Here is a 14,383-nt window from a genome sequence, read left to right on the forward strand (position 1 = left end):
TGAATTTTCACTTGTTTTACATAAATATACAGTTTAATTCTTTTGGCTCCTGATGGTACACAACTTCACAATCTTGAAAAAAATTCAAGTCAATTGTTGGTATGTATTAATTGGCACAACCTTTTAATAAGACTAAACACTTTTTAGCCTGTCCTGGATGGCCCAGACTAGCCAGATCTCAGAAGCGAAGCAGGATCAGTCCTGATCAGTGTTTGGATGGGAGACCCCCAAGGAAGCCCAGGGGTGGCTGTGCAGAGGCCAGCAGTGGCCAACCAGCTCTATCTCTTGCCATGAAAATGTGCAGGGTCATCATAACATGGTTGCAGAATATGTAAAAAAACCCTGTGGGTCAATATCAACAGGAATTCTTTTGCAGCTTGGACGGAACGGAATATTTTTTCAATGCCTCTGTTCCAGGTTCTTTGGCGGTACAAAGGAAAAAGGCCGGTCACGTTAGGATCCAACACTAGGCTTTATGACTGGATACCACAAAACGATCTGCTGGGTGAGTCTTTATGTTACACACACGGGCTTCGTTGTACTATTCTCCTAGATCTCTGCGTTTTTCAGGTAGGGGTGGCTTCTGCTCCACCATACCTGCTGGGTTTAACTCTCCTTGCCTTTCTTTCCATTTGAAAAATTTCTAAGTCCCAGAATTGGCCTAGATATGGTTCCTGCACTGTTCGGTACACATATTTCCGCCCTGTGACAAGCTACTGGTGTTTGGCAGCATATGCACACTGATGGCATCTGTTCAGAAGGGAAACTTACTATGAATTGCATGTTTGTAACAAATTCCTTTTGCACTGTGCAGAAGCGTATCAAGGGGAAATGGCGCCTGGGGGCAACACCTTCCCTGTCCTTGGGGCGGGGCTTGGACCAAGCCCCGCCTCTCTGCAGACCGGCTCTTGCCATCCCCAGGGCCTGGGAAGGGCAAAAGCCAGCCTGCACAGACACCGGGGAGGGGGGCAGGGCTCCGTTGCAGTGGGCAGCCCAGGGCAGGCCCGCCCCTGCCTCCCATGTCCCTATAGGCTGTATGCCTCTGGCACTGTGCCATGGCGAGCACTCAGATGTGCTAACACATATCAGGAAGAAGAAGAATTTGGATTTATACCCCACCTTTCTCTCCTGTAAGGAGATTCAAGGTGGCCTACAAGCTCCTTTCCCTTCCTCTTCCCACAGCAGACACTTTGTGAGGTAGGTGGGGCTGAGAGAGTTCCAAAGAACTGTGACTAGCCCAACGTCACCCAGCAGGAATGTAGGAGTGCAGAAACACATCTGGTTCACCAGATAAGCCTCTGCCACTCAGGTGGAGGAGTGGGAATCAAACCTGGTTTCCCAGATTAGAATCCATCTGCTCTTAGCCTCTGTACCACATTGGTTCTCTTGAACAGGACATGATGGAAACTCCATATGTGCATCAGCTGAACAACAACTTCTTGATTGTCCTCTTTGGACAATCATAAGGGTTACAATCACATATGCTGCTTTTTCTGCTGACAGGTCTGTTATTTATTTTCATCCTCCTCTAGTAGGAAGGAAGGCATTCAGCCTAGGAAAGGTTCCCACCACTGTGACTTTAGAGGTAGGATTAAGAAGCACTTCTTTTTAAAAAAACTGATTTATTTTTAACAGATATGAACCAAATAGAATAGAAAAGAATAAAGGAAGAGAAAAGAAAACTAACAACCACATCCATCCAATTACAGTCTGAGGTTAAGAAAATATATACATGTAATATATTAAGCAGCAATATAATAAGAAATAATGATGATAATAGAAACAGTAAATGATAATATAATAATGGGCACTAAACCATGGTTATCTTAATATTCTTGACAGAAATAATAATATACCCTATATTAATTAATTCATCCATTCACTTTTTATTGGCATAAATAAAGAAAAATTATTACAGGGGTTAAAAGGGATAAATAAGTTAAGGCTAAAAAAAGTGTTCAGATGTAATCAATTAAAAATAGTTGGACAGAATCTAAATCGTATCTGCTGAGCCAGCGCCAGAAATTTTGCTACGTCCAAGGATCTCTGTGGACATCGGTCACAGAGCAGGTGGAAAATCTTGGCCTTATCTGATGATAAGATGCAGTTCTCAGAATGGGAATCTATATGTTGTCTTCTAAGTGAAGCGTATAGATCACAGTCTAAAACAGCAGTTCTCAGCCTGTGGGTCGTGACCCCTTTGGGGGTCGAATGACCCTTTCACAAGGGTCGCCTAAGACTGTCTGCATCAGTGTTCTCCATCTGTAAAATGGATTAATTTTAAAGTTGGGGGTCACCACAACATGAGGAACTGTATTAAAGGATCACGGCATTAGGAAGGTTGAGAACCACTGGTCTAAATTGTTTCAATTGCCTTTCGTGGGCAGGGACATGTTCTTTTGTGATAACGGGTCTGATTAAAGCTGCCATTTAGAACCGCCGAGGGAAGCGCGTTCAGACAGGCCAGCATAAAAATCCGTCTGAGATAAGGTGAAGGTAAATTAGCAAAATACACCGGTAGGCCCCTGTTGGAAGGGGAAGGATTAAAACCCTCGGGTAGAATGTCTTTCATGCGGTGGGGGGCTAATAGTTGAATTTCTGCATCAATTAGCCTTTGTGACAGAAGGCTGACCGTTTGTGCTTCATCTATGTTATTCAATTTAATTCAACCTTTAATGGCATATAAAATTGCAAATTTATTTACATTTAGAACATTTAAATATTGGTATTTAAAATGTTTTCCAAGAACTTAGCCACTGCCAAGGTAATCAATGGACTACAATCACTTATAGGGTTGGTTGATACTCAAAAAATTCGGTAAAATTCAGATTCGGATGTTTTGGGGCGTAAAATGATTTGTATGCCCGAATCCGAATCATAGCCGATTCGGACATGCCCCAAAATTTGGGTAACCCAAAAAATTCGGGTTCGTTTTAATTTTTTTGAATTTTTTGGTGTTTTTACACGTTTTGGCCATTTTAAAGCTAGGCGCAATTTTAAAGCTAGCGCAATTTTAAAGCTAGCGCAATTTTAAAGCTAGGCGCAATTTTAAAGCTAGCATCGGGGCGCAATTTTAAAGCTAGTGGCACCAAACCTTCAGGATATCATCCGGAGACTGTCCTGATGATTCTCCCCAAGTTTGGTGAAGTTTGGTTCAGGGAGGCAAAGTTATTGACCACCAAAAGGGGTGCCCCCACCCCATTGTTTCCAAAGGGAGCTAACAGGAAATGGAGGCTACACTTTTGAGGCTCCATAACTTTGGACCCCTTCAATCAAACTTCACCAAACTTGGGTAGTATCATAAGGAAAGTCCTCGTATGATACCCTGAAATTTTGGTGACAGTAGCTCTAAAACTGCACCCCTGACAGTCACCCAAAGAATTTTCCCCAGATTCTGTGCTCTGCAGTGGCTGGCTGGCTTCATTGCAGCCAATGGGAAATTTCTGTGGGAGGGCTGTGGAGTGCACATTTCTCATGGTAAACCCACAAAACATTCAGGGTATCTTCAGGAGAGTCTCTTCATGACACCATGCAGGTTTGGGGGACTTTGCTTCAGAGGGTTCAATTCTATGGGACTCAAAAAGGGTAGGGCCCATCTCCCACTGCCCCCTGAAGCAAAGTTCCCCAAACCTGGATGGTGTCATCCAGAGACTCTCCTGCAGATACCCTGAACGTTTTGTGACTGTACCTTCAGAAATGTGCACCCCACAGCCCTCCACCAGAAATTCCCCATTGACAGCAATGCAGCTAAGTCACTGCAGAACAAAAAATCTTGGGCAAATTTCTGGTGGTGCCTGCAGGGGCGCATTTTTAGATGTATCAGCACCAAAAATTCAGAGTATCATCAGGGGACTGTCCTGATGATACCTCCCAAGTTTGGTGCAGTTTGGTTCAGGGGGGCCAAGGTTATGGACCCTCAAAATGGTAGCCCCATCTCCTTAGCTCCCATTGGAAAGAATGGGGGATAGGGACACCACTTTTGTGGGTCCATAACTTTGGCCTCCCTGAACCAGACTGCACCAAACTTTGGGGGTATCATCAGGACAGTCTCCTGATAATACCCTGAAATTTTGGTGCCGATATTTCTAAAAATGGATTCCCATGGATTCGGATCAGATGTGATTCGGACAGCTCGGATTCAAACCCAACTCGTCCAAATCCATCCGAATCAGTTCAGATTCAGTCCAAACTCAGATTCGGACTGTCCGAATCTCCAACCCTAATCACTTAACAAAAATCAAGTGGTCTGGAATTTAGAGTAATTAAGCCTTGGAAGCAACAAAGGGTGGATTAAAATAATGTGCAGGTTACTATGAAGATGACATTCCAGGAGGATATGACTTATGGTTTCAGGAGATCCACATCCACAACGGCATAGTCTCTGTTGCTTGGGAATTTGGAGGTATCTCCCAGAAGTAACTGCTGATGGGAAGCTGTTGAGGTGTGCTAACATAAATGTGCAGTGTTGCTTAATGGATGACAGAGATGTAAGATATTTAGCTCTTGTTCTGTAGCTTGGCTGTATTCCAAGGGAGTGCGGGAAGCATACAGCTGTCTTTGTCGGATACAAAAGGTGATGCTCAGAATCCCTCAGTCTTTCCCGGATTTCGTTAAAGATATACCGTTCGCTGTCAATCCTAACATTATCCAAATAATTCCCTATGGTTCTGATTTTGTCCTCAATGACTTTAAACCAGCAAAATTGAAACTTATCTTTAAAAAGGTTTAAGTATGTCACTAGTAGATGATCTAAAATGTAATTTAAGCCAATACTTTATGTGGCAATCCAGGCTTCTGCCTCAACAAGTGAGAGACCAACTTCAAGACATAAGGTTGGATAGGTGACACTATTCGGGACTCCCAAGATCCTTCTCAGAAATTGTACTTGGATTTGTTCAATATCAGATTGAAAATCATTGACCAAAATTGGGATGCCATAGAGAATTTTAGGCAATAGCTTTGCTTGGAAGATTTTTAGAGCGGCTGTTATTGATTGGTTTCCCTTTCCGTAATAGAATTGAATTATACCAGACATGGTATGTCTGGTTGATGAAATTAAGCAGGATCTATGAAGGGACCATTTAAGATTGTCTTGGAAAATGATCCCCAGGTATTTAAAGGATTGTACCTGTTCAATCTCAATATTATTAATTTTCCAGGAAAGAGGACACCATTTTTTGAAAAATGCAACTATTTTTGACTTCTTGTTTTAGTTTGTTGAGTTCACAGTAGTCAAGAAAAGCTCCCAAGTACCTTTTAAGTCCAATGGGTGTTTGGGATAAAATAACAGCATCATCGGCGTAGAGAAGGAGTGGAACAGAACACTCTCCAACTTCAGGAGGATGGCCATTAACTTTACTAAGATGATTTTGGAGATAATTTATGTAGATGTTAAATAGATGAGGGGCCAATACACAGCCCTGTTTGACCCCTCTGGTGGTTGAAATTTTTTGGATAGTGTACCAGTTTGGTCTAATTTTACTTGACAAGTAGTATTGCTATATAATTTACGTATGAGCATAAGTAGTCGTGGCTCCATTTGGAGATGAGTTAATTTTGACCATAGGGTGCTTCTGGAAATTGTATCAAATGCACTACTCAAATCTAGAAAGGCAGCATACAATTTCCCTTGGATTGATATTTATTTGCCAAAGAGTAAAGAGTCAGGCAATGATCTGTAGTAGATTTTCCAGATTTAAACCCAGCTTGTTCAGGGCCTATGATGTTGTTTTCAGACATCCATGTTTTTAGCTTTCTTTCAAGGTATTTAGTATAAATCTTCCCAATTATGGACAGAAGACTAATTGGTCGAAAATTTCCAGGATCATTTTTTTAATGAATTGGTATTATTATTGATGATAGCCATGTCTCCGGAATTGTGCCATATTGATTGATGTAAGTAAACAATTTAACCAGAATTGGGGTCCACTAAGTCAATGTGTTCAGACAGGACTTCGCCAGGGATCCCATCCAATCCAGGCGCCTTGTTTTTCTTAAGACTTTTTATGATGGCTGATATTACATGTGCATCTGGAGGGGCCCATATTGATTGTGGTTGATTCCACACATCAATGAAAATGCTGGGTTCGGTTAAAAGGGTTGAATAGTGCTGTGTCCATTGTTCAATGATAGTAATTGTGAAATTTTGATTGCTAGAGCCGTTTATAATTGACCAAAAATTTCTTACAGTTGTTGGAATTCAGGGCTTTATGAAGTATATGCCATTGTCTGGTTTGATAGAGAAGACTGTTTGAAGTTTTCAGCTCCATAGTAGTGATATCATAATCCATGATCTGATTCCATTGTGTGGTAAGGTCAATATTAGAGTCTGTTGGAGGATAAGGAGAGATAACCCTTTAGTTTTGGAGCTTCGACTGCCCATGTTTCTTGGAGTAGTATGCAATCTAACTAGATAGTCTGTTAGATCATTGTCTCCTTTTTTTGAGTTCCAACCAGCGATGTCCCATGCCAAAATTTTGTTGCTTGAATTTGAGGAAGTAGGTCAGGAGTCTAGTCAATCTAGCTGTTCCAGTTTATCCAGACTATCTTTCCTATCCTGAAATATACAGCCATTTATTCTTTTGTCACTGGAAGTCCTGTGGATTTCAGGTAAGTATGGAATGTTATTGTTTATTGTAGAAAGTCAGCCTGGGTTGAAAATAGGTTCATGATTGTTTTGTATTGTATAATCCTTGTTTAATTGTTGTGAGCTGGTAAAATAGGTTCCCAGATGATTTTGGACATTTGTGCTCGGATTAATTTCAATACTTGCCATAGTTTGCAAGGCATGGGATATTCCACTTAAAGTACTTGTTTGGTTGGAATACTGATCAGTTGGAGGCACTGTGCTGTTTTGAGGAGAAGAGGGACCAGTTTGTAGGTTTTGTTGACCTTTGGCCTTTGTCCCAGACAGTTCTTCACTTGAAGTTCAGTGATTAAAGTCCATAAGTTCACTTTCAGTAGTCTCGGGGTTAAGGTCAATTAAGTTTGATAGGTTTATTAAGGCATGAGAGTCAGCTGATGATGTCTTATTTCATAATTCAAAGTTTTGCCCGCTTTCAAGAAAGCTTTCTGTTTGTTCAATAAAAGTGGTCTAATATTCAGATCTTTGAAACAACGGGCAAAGAAAATGCCATGGGACTGAAAGTCTTTTCTTTTGCATGAGTAAGTTAACCGTATGCATACTTGGAAATTTTAAGAACACTCTACTTCTATAAGCAGTTGATGAGAGTACCCTTACTGAAGTAGCCTTTATGTCTCTTCTATGTAGAATCATCATTAAGTTATAATTTGTGTCTTGGAGAGGGTCCCAGCGTGGTAAATGACCTTTGTAAGGAAATACATCCAACACAATCTGTGACGGTAATAAGAGTAATTTCGTCTGGAAAGTTCGTATTAAGGATCTGGGTGGAAGATCTCTTGAGTTGTTGAGTTACCAGGATCTCCTCTGTTTAACTTTATCATTGTTAATTAGTTGGGTCAACTGCTTTGTTCATATCGTTTAGTATCACTTTTGTGGAGACTTCAGGCATCTGTGCTGAATTTAAAAGTTTAATATTATTAAAATATTATTTAATTGCCTTAGGATTTGCTTCAAAGCACCACCAAGGTATTGCATGGACTTTGCCATTAAAAAGGATTGGTCAGCCAATTCATCTGTAAGCTTTGAAAAAAGAGTTTCCACTGCAAGCAAATCTGGTCCTTCAGCTATCTCTGTATTGTTCCCTTGCTGGTTAGAGGATGGTGGAGACGGATTTCTGTTTTGTGGAGAAATCTGAGTTGGATCAGAATCCACCTGCTCTGTATCATCCTCACATAGCTGTAGAAATCTGGAGTAGGAATCTCAGAGAACGCCATGGCCTCTTGAGGTGGGTGTGTCTTTAAAAGCTCGTCTAGCTTCATCTGTTTTCATTTAGGTTGTTGATTTATTGTAACTGGCGAGGTAGTTCTAATTTTCCTTTTAGTCATGGCATTTAAGTTAGTTGTTATTCCAGGCAGAGATATGTCTAAGGAGGGTTTAGCTTTGTTGTTACTGGTTTCAGGTTGTTTTGATTTCAAAGCAGCATTAATTGCTTTAATCAGCTAACTGCCCTTGTAAATCTCTGCTCAGTACCCTCTCTCTGGAGGTCCCTCTTTAATGTCACTCTGGCCTCCGATAGCAGTAGAAAATATACTGCAGTCAGGCTGAAAAGCAACTAATAGTGGGGGAGCTAGAGTACAGAGTTTTGAAGGAGGACTTTGATATAGTGGGCATTACAGAGACATGGTGGAATGAGGAGAACCAGTGGGATGCTGTTATACCAGGCTACAGGCTCTATAGGAAGGATAGGACAGGGCGCATTGGGGGTGGAGTTGCCCTTTACATCAAAGAGAGCATAGTATCACATAAAATAGACAATGCAAGGGGAGCTGGTTCCCCTACAGAATCACTGTGGATATCAATACCAGGTGTGAAGGACAGTTTAATATTAGGACTATATTATCGTCCCCCTGACCAAAGTGCACAAGAGGATTCTGAGATGGAAAAAGAAATTAGAGAGGCCAACAAAAACAAAAAATGTAGTGGTAATGGGTGATTTTAACTATCCCCATATAAACTGGAAAAATGCATGTTCAGGTCATAGTAAGGAGAGAGCATTCCTGGATATGCTAAATGACTGTGGCTTAGAGCAGATGGTTGTGGAACCAACCAGGGGAGAGGTGATCCTAGATCTAATTCTATGTGGGACCCAGGACCTGGTGCAGGAAGTCAGTGTTGTTGAGCCGATAGGGAACAGCGACCACAATGCTGTCAGATTCAGTATCTCAGCATGCGAACAAGTGGCAACTACTAATGTAGTTACATTAAGCCTTCAGAAAGGGAAATTTCTCAAAGATGAGGGGATAGTGCGCAGGAAGCTGAAAGGGAAATCAAGAGAGTCAAAACTGTCCAGGATGCTTGGAGGTTATTTAAAAACACAGTAATAAAAGCTCAGCTGGAATGTGTTCCACAGGTTAGAAAAGGCAGCACCAGTCCAAAAGAAAGCCACCATGGTTAACAAGAGAGGTTGAGGAAATTATCAGAAAAAAGAAAATGTCTTTTAGAAAATGGAAGTCCAGTTTGGCTGATGAAGAATATGAGAGGGAACACAAATGGTGGCAAAAGAGAAGCAAGTTAGCTGTAAGGGAGGCAAAAAAGGATTATGAGGAACGCATGGCTGCGAACATCAAGACCAGCAACAAACAGTTCTTCAAGTACATCAAAAGCAGGAAGCCAGCAAGGGAAGCGGTAGGCCCGTTAGATGACAAAGGAACAAAGGGTTTGCTAAAAGGTGGCAGGGAGATTGCAGAGAAGCTGAATGAATTCTTTGCATCTGTCTTCACCCAAGAGGAGGTGAGGAAAATTCCTGCACCTGAACCAAGCTTCTTAGGAGGCGAATCTGAGGAACTAGCGAAGATAGTGGTAGACAAGGAAGAAGTTCTGGCAGCCATTGATAAACTAAATGTTACCAAATCCCCTGGCCCAGATTGCATTCACCCAAGAGTTCTTAAAGAGCTCAAGCATGAAATTGCTGATCTTCTCACTTTAATAGGCAACTTATCCCTGAAATCTGCCTCCATCCCTGAAGACTGGAAGATGGCCAATGTCACACCAATCTTTAAGAAAGGATCTAGGGGGGACCCGGGAAATTACAGGCCAGTCAGTTTGACATCTGTTCCTGGTAAATTAGTAGAATCTATCATTAAAGATAAAATTATTAAACATGTAGAAAAGCAAGACCTGCTGAGAAAGAGTCAGCATGGCTTTTGCAGAGGCAAATCCTGTCTTACAAACTTACTAGAGTTCTTTGAGGGTGTAAACAGGCATGTGGACAGGGGTGAACCGGTGGACATTGTCTACTTGGATTTCCAAAAGGCTTTTGACAGAGTTCCTCACCAGAGACTGTTGAGAAAACTCAGCAATGAAGGAATAAGAGGGGAAGTCCTTCTATGGATTAAAAACTGGTTGAGGAACAGGAAACAAAGAGTGGGTGTAAATGGGAAGTTCTCACAATGGAGAGATGTCGGGAGTGGTGTCCCCCAAGGATCCGTTTTGGGACCAGTGCTCTTTAACCTATTCATAAATGACCTGGAAGTAGGGGTGGGTAGCGTGGTGGCCAAGTTTGCGGATGATACCAAATTATGTAGGGTGGTGAGAACCACAAAGGATTGCGAAGAGCTCCAAGCGGACCTTGATAAATTAGGTGAGTGGGCTCAGAAATGGCAAATGCAGTTCAATGTAGCAAAATGTAAAGTGATGCACATAGGGGCAAAAAATCCAAACTTCACATACACGCTACAGGGGTCAGTGATATCAGTCACAGACCAGGAAAGGGATTTAGGCGTCTTAGTTGATAGTTCCATGGGAATGTCAACTCAATGCATGGCAGCTGTGAAAAAGGCAAACTCTATGCTGGGGATAGGTAGGAAAGGAATTGATAATAAAACTGCAAAGATTGTCATGCCCTTATATAAAGCTGTGGTGCGACCGCATCTTGCCGGAGTACTGTGTCCAGTTCTGGTTGCCGCATCTCAAACAGGATATTGAGGAGATAGAAAAAGTGCAGAGAAGGGCAACAAGGATGATTGAGGGACTGGAGGAGAAGTCGATTTATGGCTACCAATCTTGATCCTCTTTGATCTGAGATTGCAAATGCCTTAACAGACCAGGTGATCGGGAGCAACAGCCGCAGAAGGCCATTGCGTTCACATCCTACATGTGAGCTCCCAAAGGCACCTGGTGGGCCACTGCGAGTAGCAGAGAGCTGGACTTGTTCTCTGCGAGTAGCAGAGAGCTGGCTTGTTCTTATGTTCTTATAGTGATTTCTGGTAGAACCATCCATGAGTAAGTGAGCCGCTGCATGTTAGACCAGCTTCAGCTTCCGGCAGAACCTCAAGGACCCACATAGAGTGAGTTACAATAGTCTAACCTGGAGGTGCCCATCGCATAGATTACTGTGGCCAGGTCAGCCTGGGAGAGGTAAGGGGTCAGCCGTCGAGCCTAGTGGAGGTGAAAAAAGGCAACCTGGGTCACATGAGCCACCTGGATTCTATGATCCTAAATTACCACTATTCTATAGACCTTCCTCATTACTGAATATCGGCTATAGTATAAACTTTTAACCTCAATAATGTCAGAGAGACTAAGGAAGTATATAACATAATTTGTACCAAAGAGATTTATGAAAGGCATTGTCCCCTTTGTGATTAATGTAATAGTGTTTGGCGGGGAGGGGGAGAGGAGACGAAAGCAGCATTCATGTTCCTAGACACTGAGAAAGCATTTGATAATATAGCTTGGCTGTTTTGATTTGAAGACACTTGAGAATTGAAATAGCAGATTAGGATTTGTGAATTGGATGCAGAATATTTATAAAAAAAACAGCATGCAAAGCTTTTTAATAAATGAGACCGACAGATTTCAAATTGAGAAAGGAACACATCAAGGATGCCCATTTATTTATTCTTGTGCTAGAAGTACTGGCTACTCAGATCAGACCAGACCCTAGAATTAAGGTTTGTGGATGGAGAAGAGTTTAAAATGAAGAATTATGCTGATGATTTAGAATTGACACACTCAAACCTTCATTTGTCAATGCAATATATAATAGAACAACTTGAAAAAATTGGATCTCTTTTGGGCTATAAAAATCAACTGGAAATACATGAAAATAATTTTTAAATTTTTAATGAAGCAGGAAGATATTGGAAGGACTAAGGATGTGTAATAATGTCAAATCCAGTTAAATATTTGGGAATATATTTCACTGGACAAAATGATACACGATTCAAAAATAATTAAGAGATGGGGTCATGCCAGCCATAGATGTGGGTGAAATGCCAGGAGCAACCATGTAGGGTTACCACGTAGCTCAAATAACTCCACAACAGCCAGTTAATTCCAGCCATGAAAGCCTTCAACAATACACTTGAAAAAGGACATTCACACAAAAAAAGGCATAAGGGAGTTGAGTAAATTTGACAAGGTAATAAGGCAACAAAAACCATTTATTTAAATGAATTTATAGGTTATTACTTCAATTTGACACAAAAACAGAGCAAGCTAAAGCATGTATGTTAAGACTGATGCTAAATTTTGAGGTAAAATATATCTTCAACAGTGAGAAACTTTACTGACAAAAACATAAAATGCACAGCCAAACATTAAGAGGAAATTGATATAACATTGTTTTATCAGTGATACAGCATCCCAAATGCCATTAAGAAGAGGGATAAGAACTACAAAGGAGAATGTTGGAAATGTAATTAAGCGCTTGTATACTTTTATCATATGTGGTAAATATACAAAAAGACAAAAAGAAGAGAAAAAAATACATGCTGAAATCCAGAAAAGTTTTAAAATTAAATTTGCTATGGAAACCAAGGCATTCTGCCAAAAAATCCCAAAAATCTTGGAAGAATTGTTGGCAGCCCAATCCGAACAGGCCGATGGAATGGCAGCCAGGCCTAGTGCCGCGGCACGGCCTCCAAAGAGGCAGCCGAGAGTGTGAGCACTGGGGGAGCAGCAGGAAAACCTCTTCTCACAAAATAAGAGAAGCCAAGGCCATGAAGGGCTTTGTCGGAGACAGCCAGTTCCTTGAACAGGAAGCCAGTGGAGCAGCTGCAGAAAGGGAGTAATATGGCTGACTCCTGTTGATAGTGAGCTGAGGCTTTTTGGGCCTGCTGGAGTTGATTTTCTACAGTGCGTTGCAATAGTCCAGTCTCAGTATTACTGTGGCAGGGATCCAGGGGGCCAGGTCAGCCATATTAAGGCAAAGGGACATCTTAGGAGCTTGGCTTTGTTGGTTGAAACCCTTTTTTGTAGCTACATTCACTTGCCTGTCTGGTAATAAAGCTGAATCCAGAATGAGCGCAAGGCTGATTTTGCTCTAGATGAGATTATACTGCAGACAGTGGCATACCAGGCCTAAATGGCACCCAGGGGCATGGCCAGCTTGGGGAGGGCAGGAACTGGCCTGCGGGGGGGGGGGGCTGGGGTGTCTCAGCTCGGTGGGCACTGCAGTGGTAGGCCAGCTCCTGGCCTTCTGGGAGGGTGGGCCTGTGGCTGTGACAAACACCTCAGACAGCAAGCAGTTCCCTGGCATGGGGGGCGGGGGGAGCTGCCAGGTGCCGGCTGAGTTGCCACGCTGCGGGAGAGGCCGGGTGTGGGGACCCGGCCAGTGTGTGCCCAGGGTCATGGGATACACCATGTCCCCATTAGAAATATACCACTGGTTCTAGATTAGTTGATTTTGCTCTAGATTAGAATAGATTCCTTATTCTAGAAATGTTTTAGTATCTATATATCTACATAGATCTTTAAGGATTGCACATTGGCTGGACTTAGCTGAAATAGGCAGCTGGAAATTAATAATAAAAATGTAGTAGCTTCCCATGATAACTATCAGAACATGTTCACCTTCTCTTCCAGGACATCCCAAGACCAGAGCCTTTATAACACACGGTGGAACAAATGGGATATATGAAGCTATTTACCATGGGATTCCCATGGTTGGGATCCCTCTGTTTGCTGACCAACAAGATAACATTGTCCACATGAAGGCAAAGGGAATGTGCATGGATTTGAACTTCCATACAATGACAGCCCCAGATTTGGTGGAGGCCTTGAACACTGTCATACACAATGCCACGTGAGTTGGTTGCACACTCTTCCCTTGGAGTAAGATGCAGGTATGGACTATGTCTATGGACAAAGTCTAGCGCAAGATGAAGTACTTCAGCAATGGGTTTGGGAGAAGAAAAGTCTTGCAGATGGGAAATCCAGATATGACTCTTCCTTGCTCCTTCCATGCTGTCTCTTCCTCCCTCCCTCTCTCCCTCCCTGCCCTTTGAGGAGGCTGGCCCAGGGTGCGCTGAGGGAAGAGGCCTCTTTCCAGGGTTTTTCACTCCCAGTCCACCCCTTCTCACAAGGTTCTTGTGAGGACAAAATGTAGGAGAAGAGGAATGATGAAAATTGTTTGGGTCCTCACTGTGGAGAAAGGTGAAGTAAGAAAATAATAAGAAAATAATAAAGATAGACAATGATAAGGTGGAAGATAAAAATTTAGTCTGGTCAGTGGGTGGGAAGGAGAGAAGAAAGCAGCGAAGGGTGCGGGTGGGGGAACTGCCTGGAGGAGGGAAGCAGGAAATAATATGAGGAAGGTGATACAGGGGGAAATGAGGAGCCCACCAGAAGTCCTTGCAGGCTCACCCCATGCAACTGAGGCTGGCCCAGTGACTGGTGCTGCGCAACTAGACCCCTGAGCAGAGAGTGCCAGGAGCACGGAAGGAGGGGAAAATGAAGACGAGGGCACAGCTTGGTTAGTAGGCGGGAAGGAAAGAAGGAGGCAGGAGAAGGAGAGAG

The 14,383-nt window shown here is 42.5% G+C and overlaps 1 protein-coding gene across 1 annotated transcript in view; it reads left to right on the forward strand.

The window, feature by feature from the left end:
- LOC125441039 (UDP-glucuronosyltransferase 2A2-like) overlaps positions 1-14,383 on the forward strand; it is a gene marked incomplete at its 5' end in the record, with an annotated part of 52,761 nt that overhangs the window by 32,132 nt on the left and 6,246 nt on the right. Inside the window, 2 exons of the mRNA XM_048511314.1 lie at positions 418-505; positions 13,451-13,670. Coding sequence (XP_048367271.1) covers positions 418-505; positions 13,451-13,670 — 308 coding nt within the window. The remainder of the gene's footprint in view (positions 1-417; positions 506-13,450; positions 13,671-14,383) is intronic.

The sequence above is a fragment of the Sphaerodactylus townsendi genome, linkage group LG11 (assembly GCF_021028975.2).
Source record: "Sphaerodactylus townsendi isolate TG3544 linkage group LG11, MPM_Stown_v2.3, whole genome shotgun sequence".
NCBI classification, from domain to species: Eukaryota; Metazoa; Chordata; class Lepidosauria; order Squamata; family Sphaerodactylidae; genus Sphaerodactylus; species Sphaerodactylus townsendi.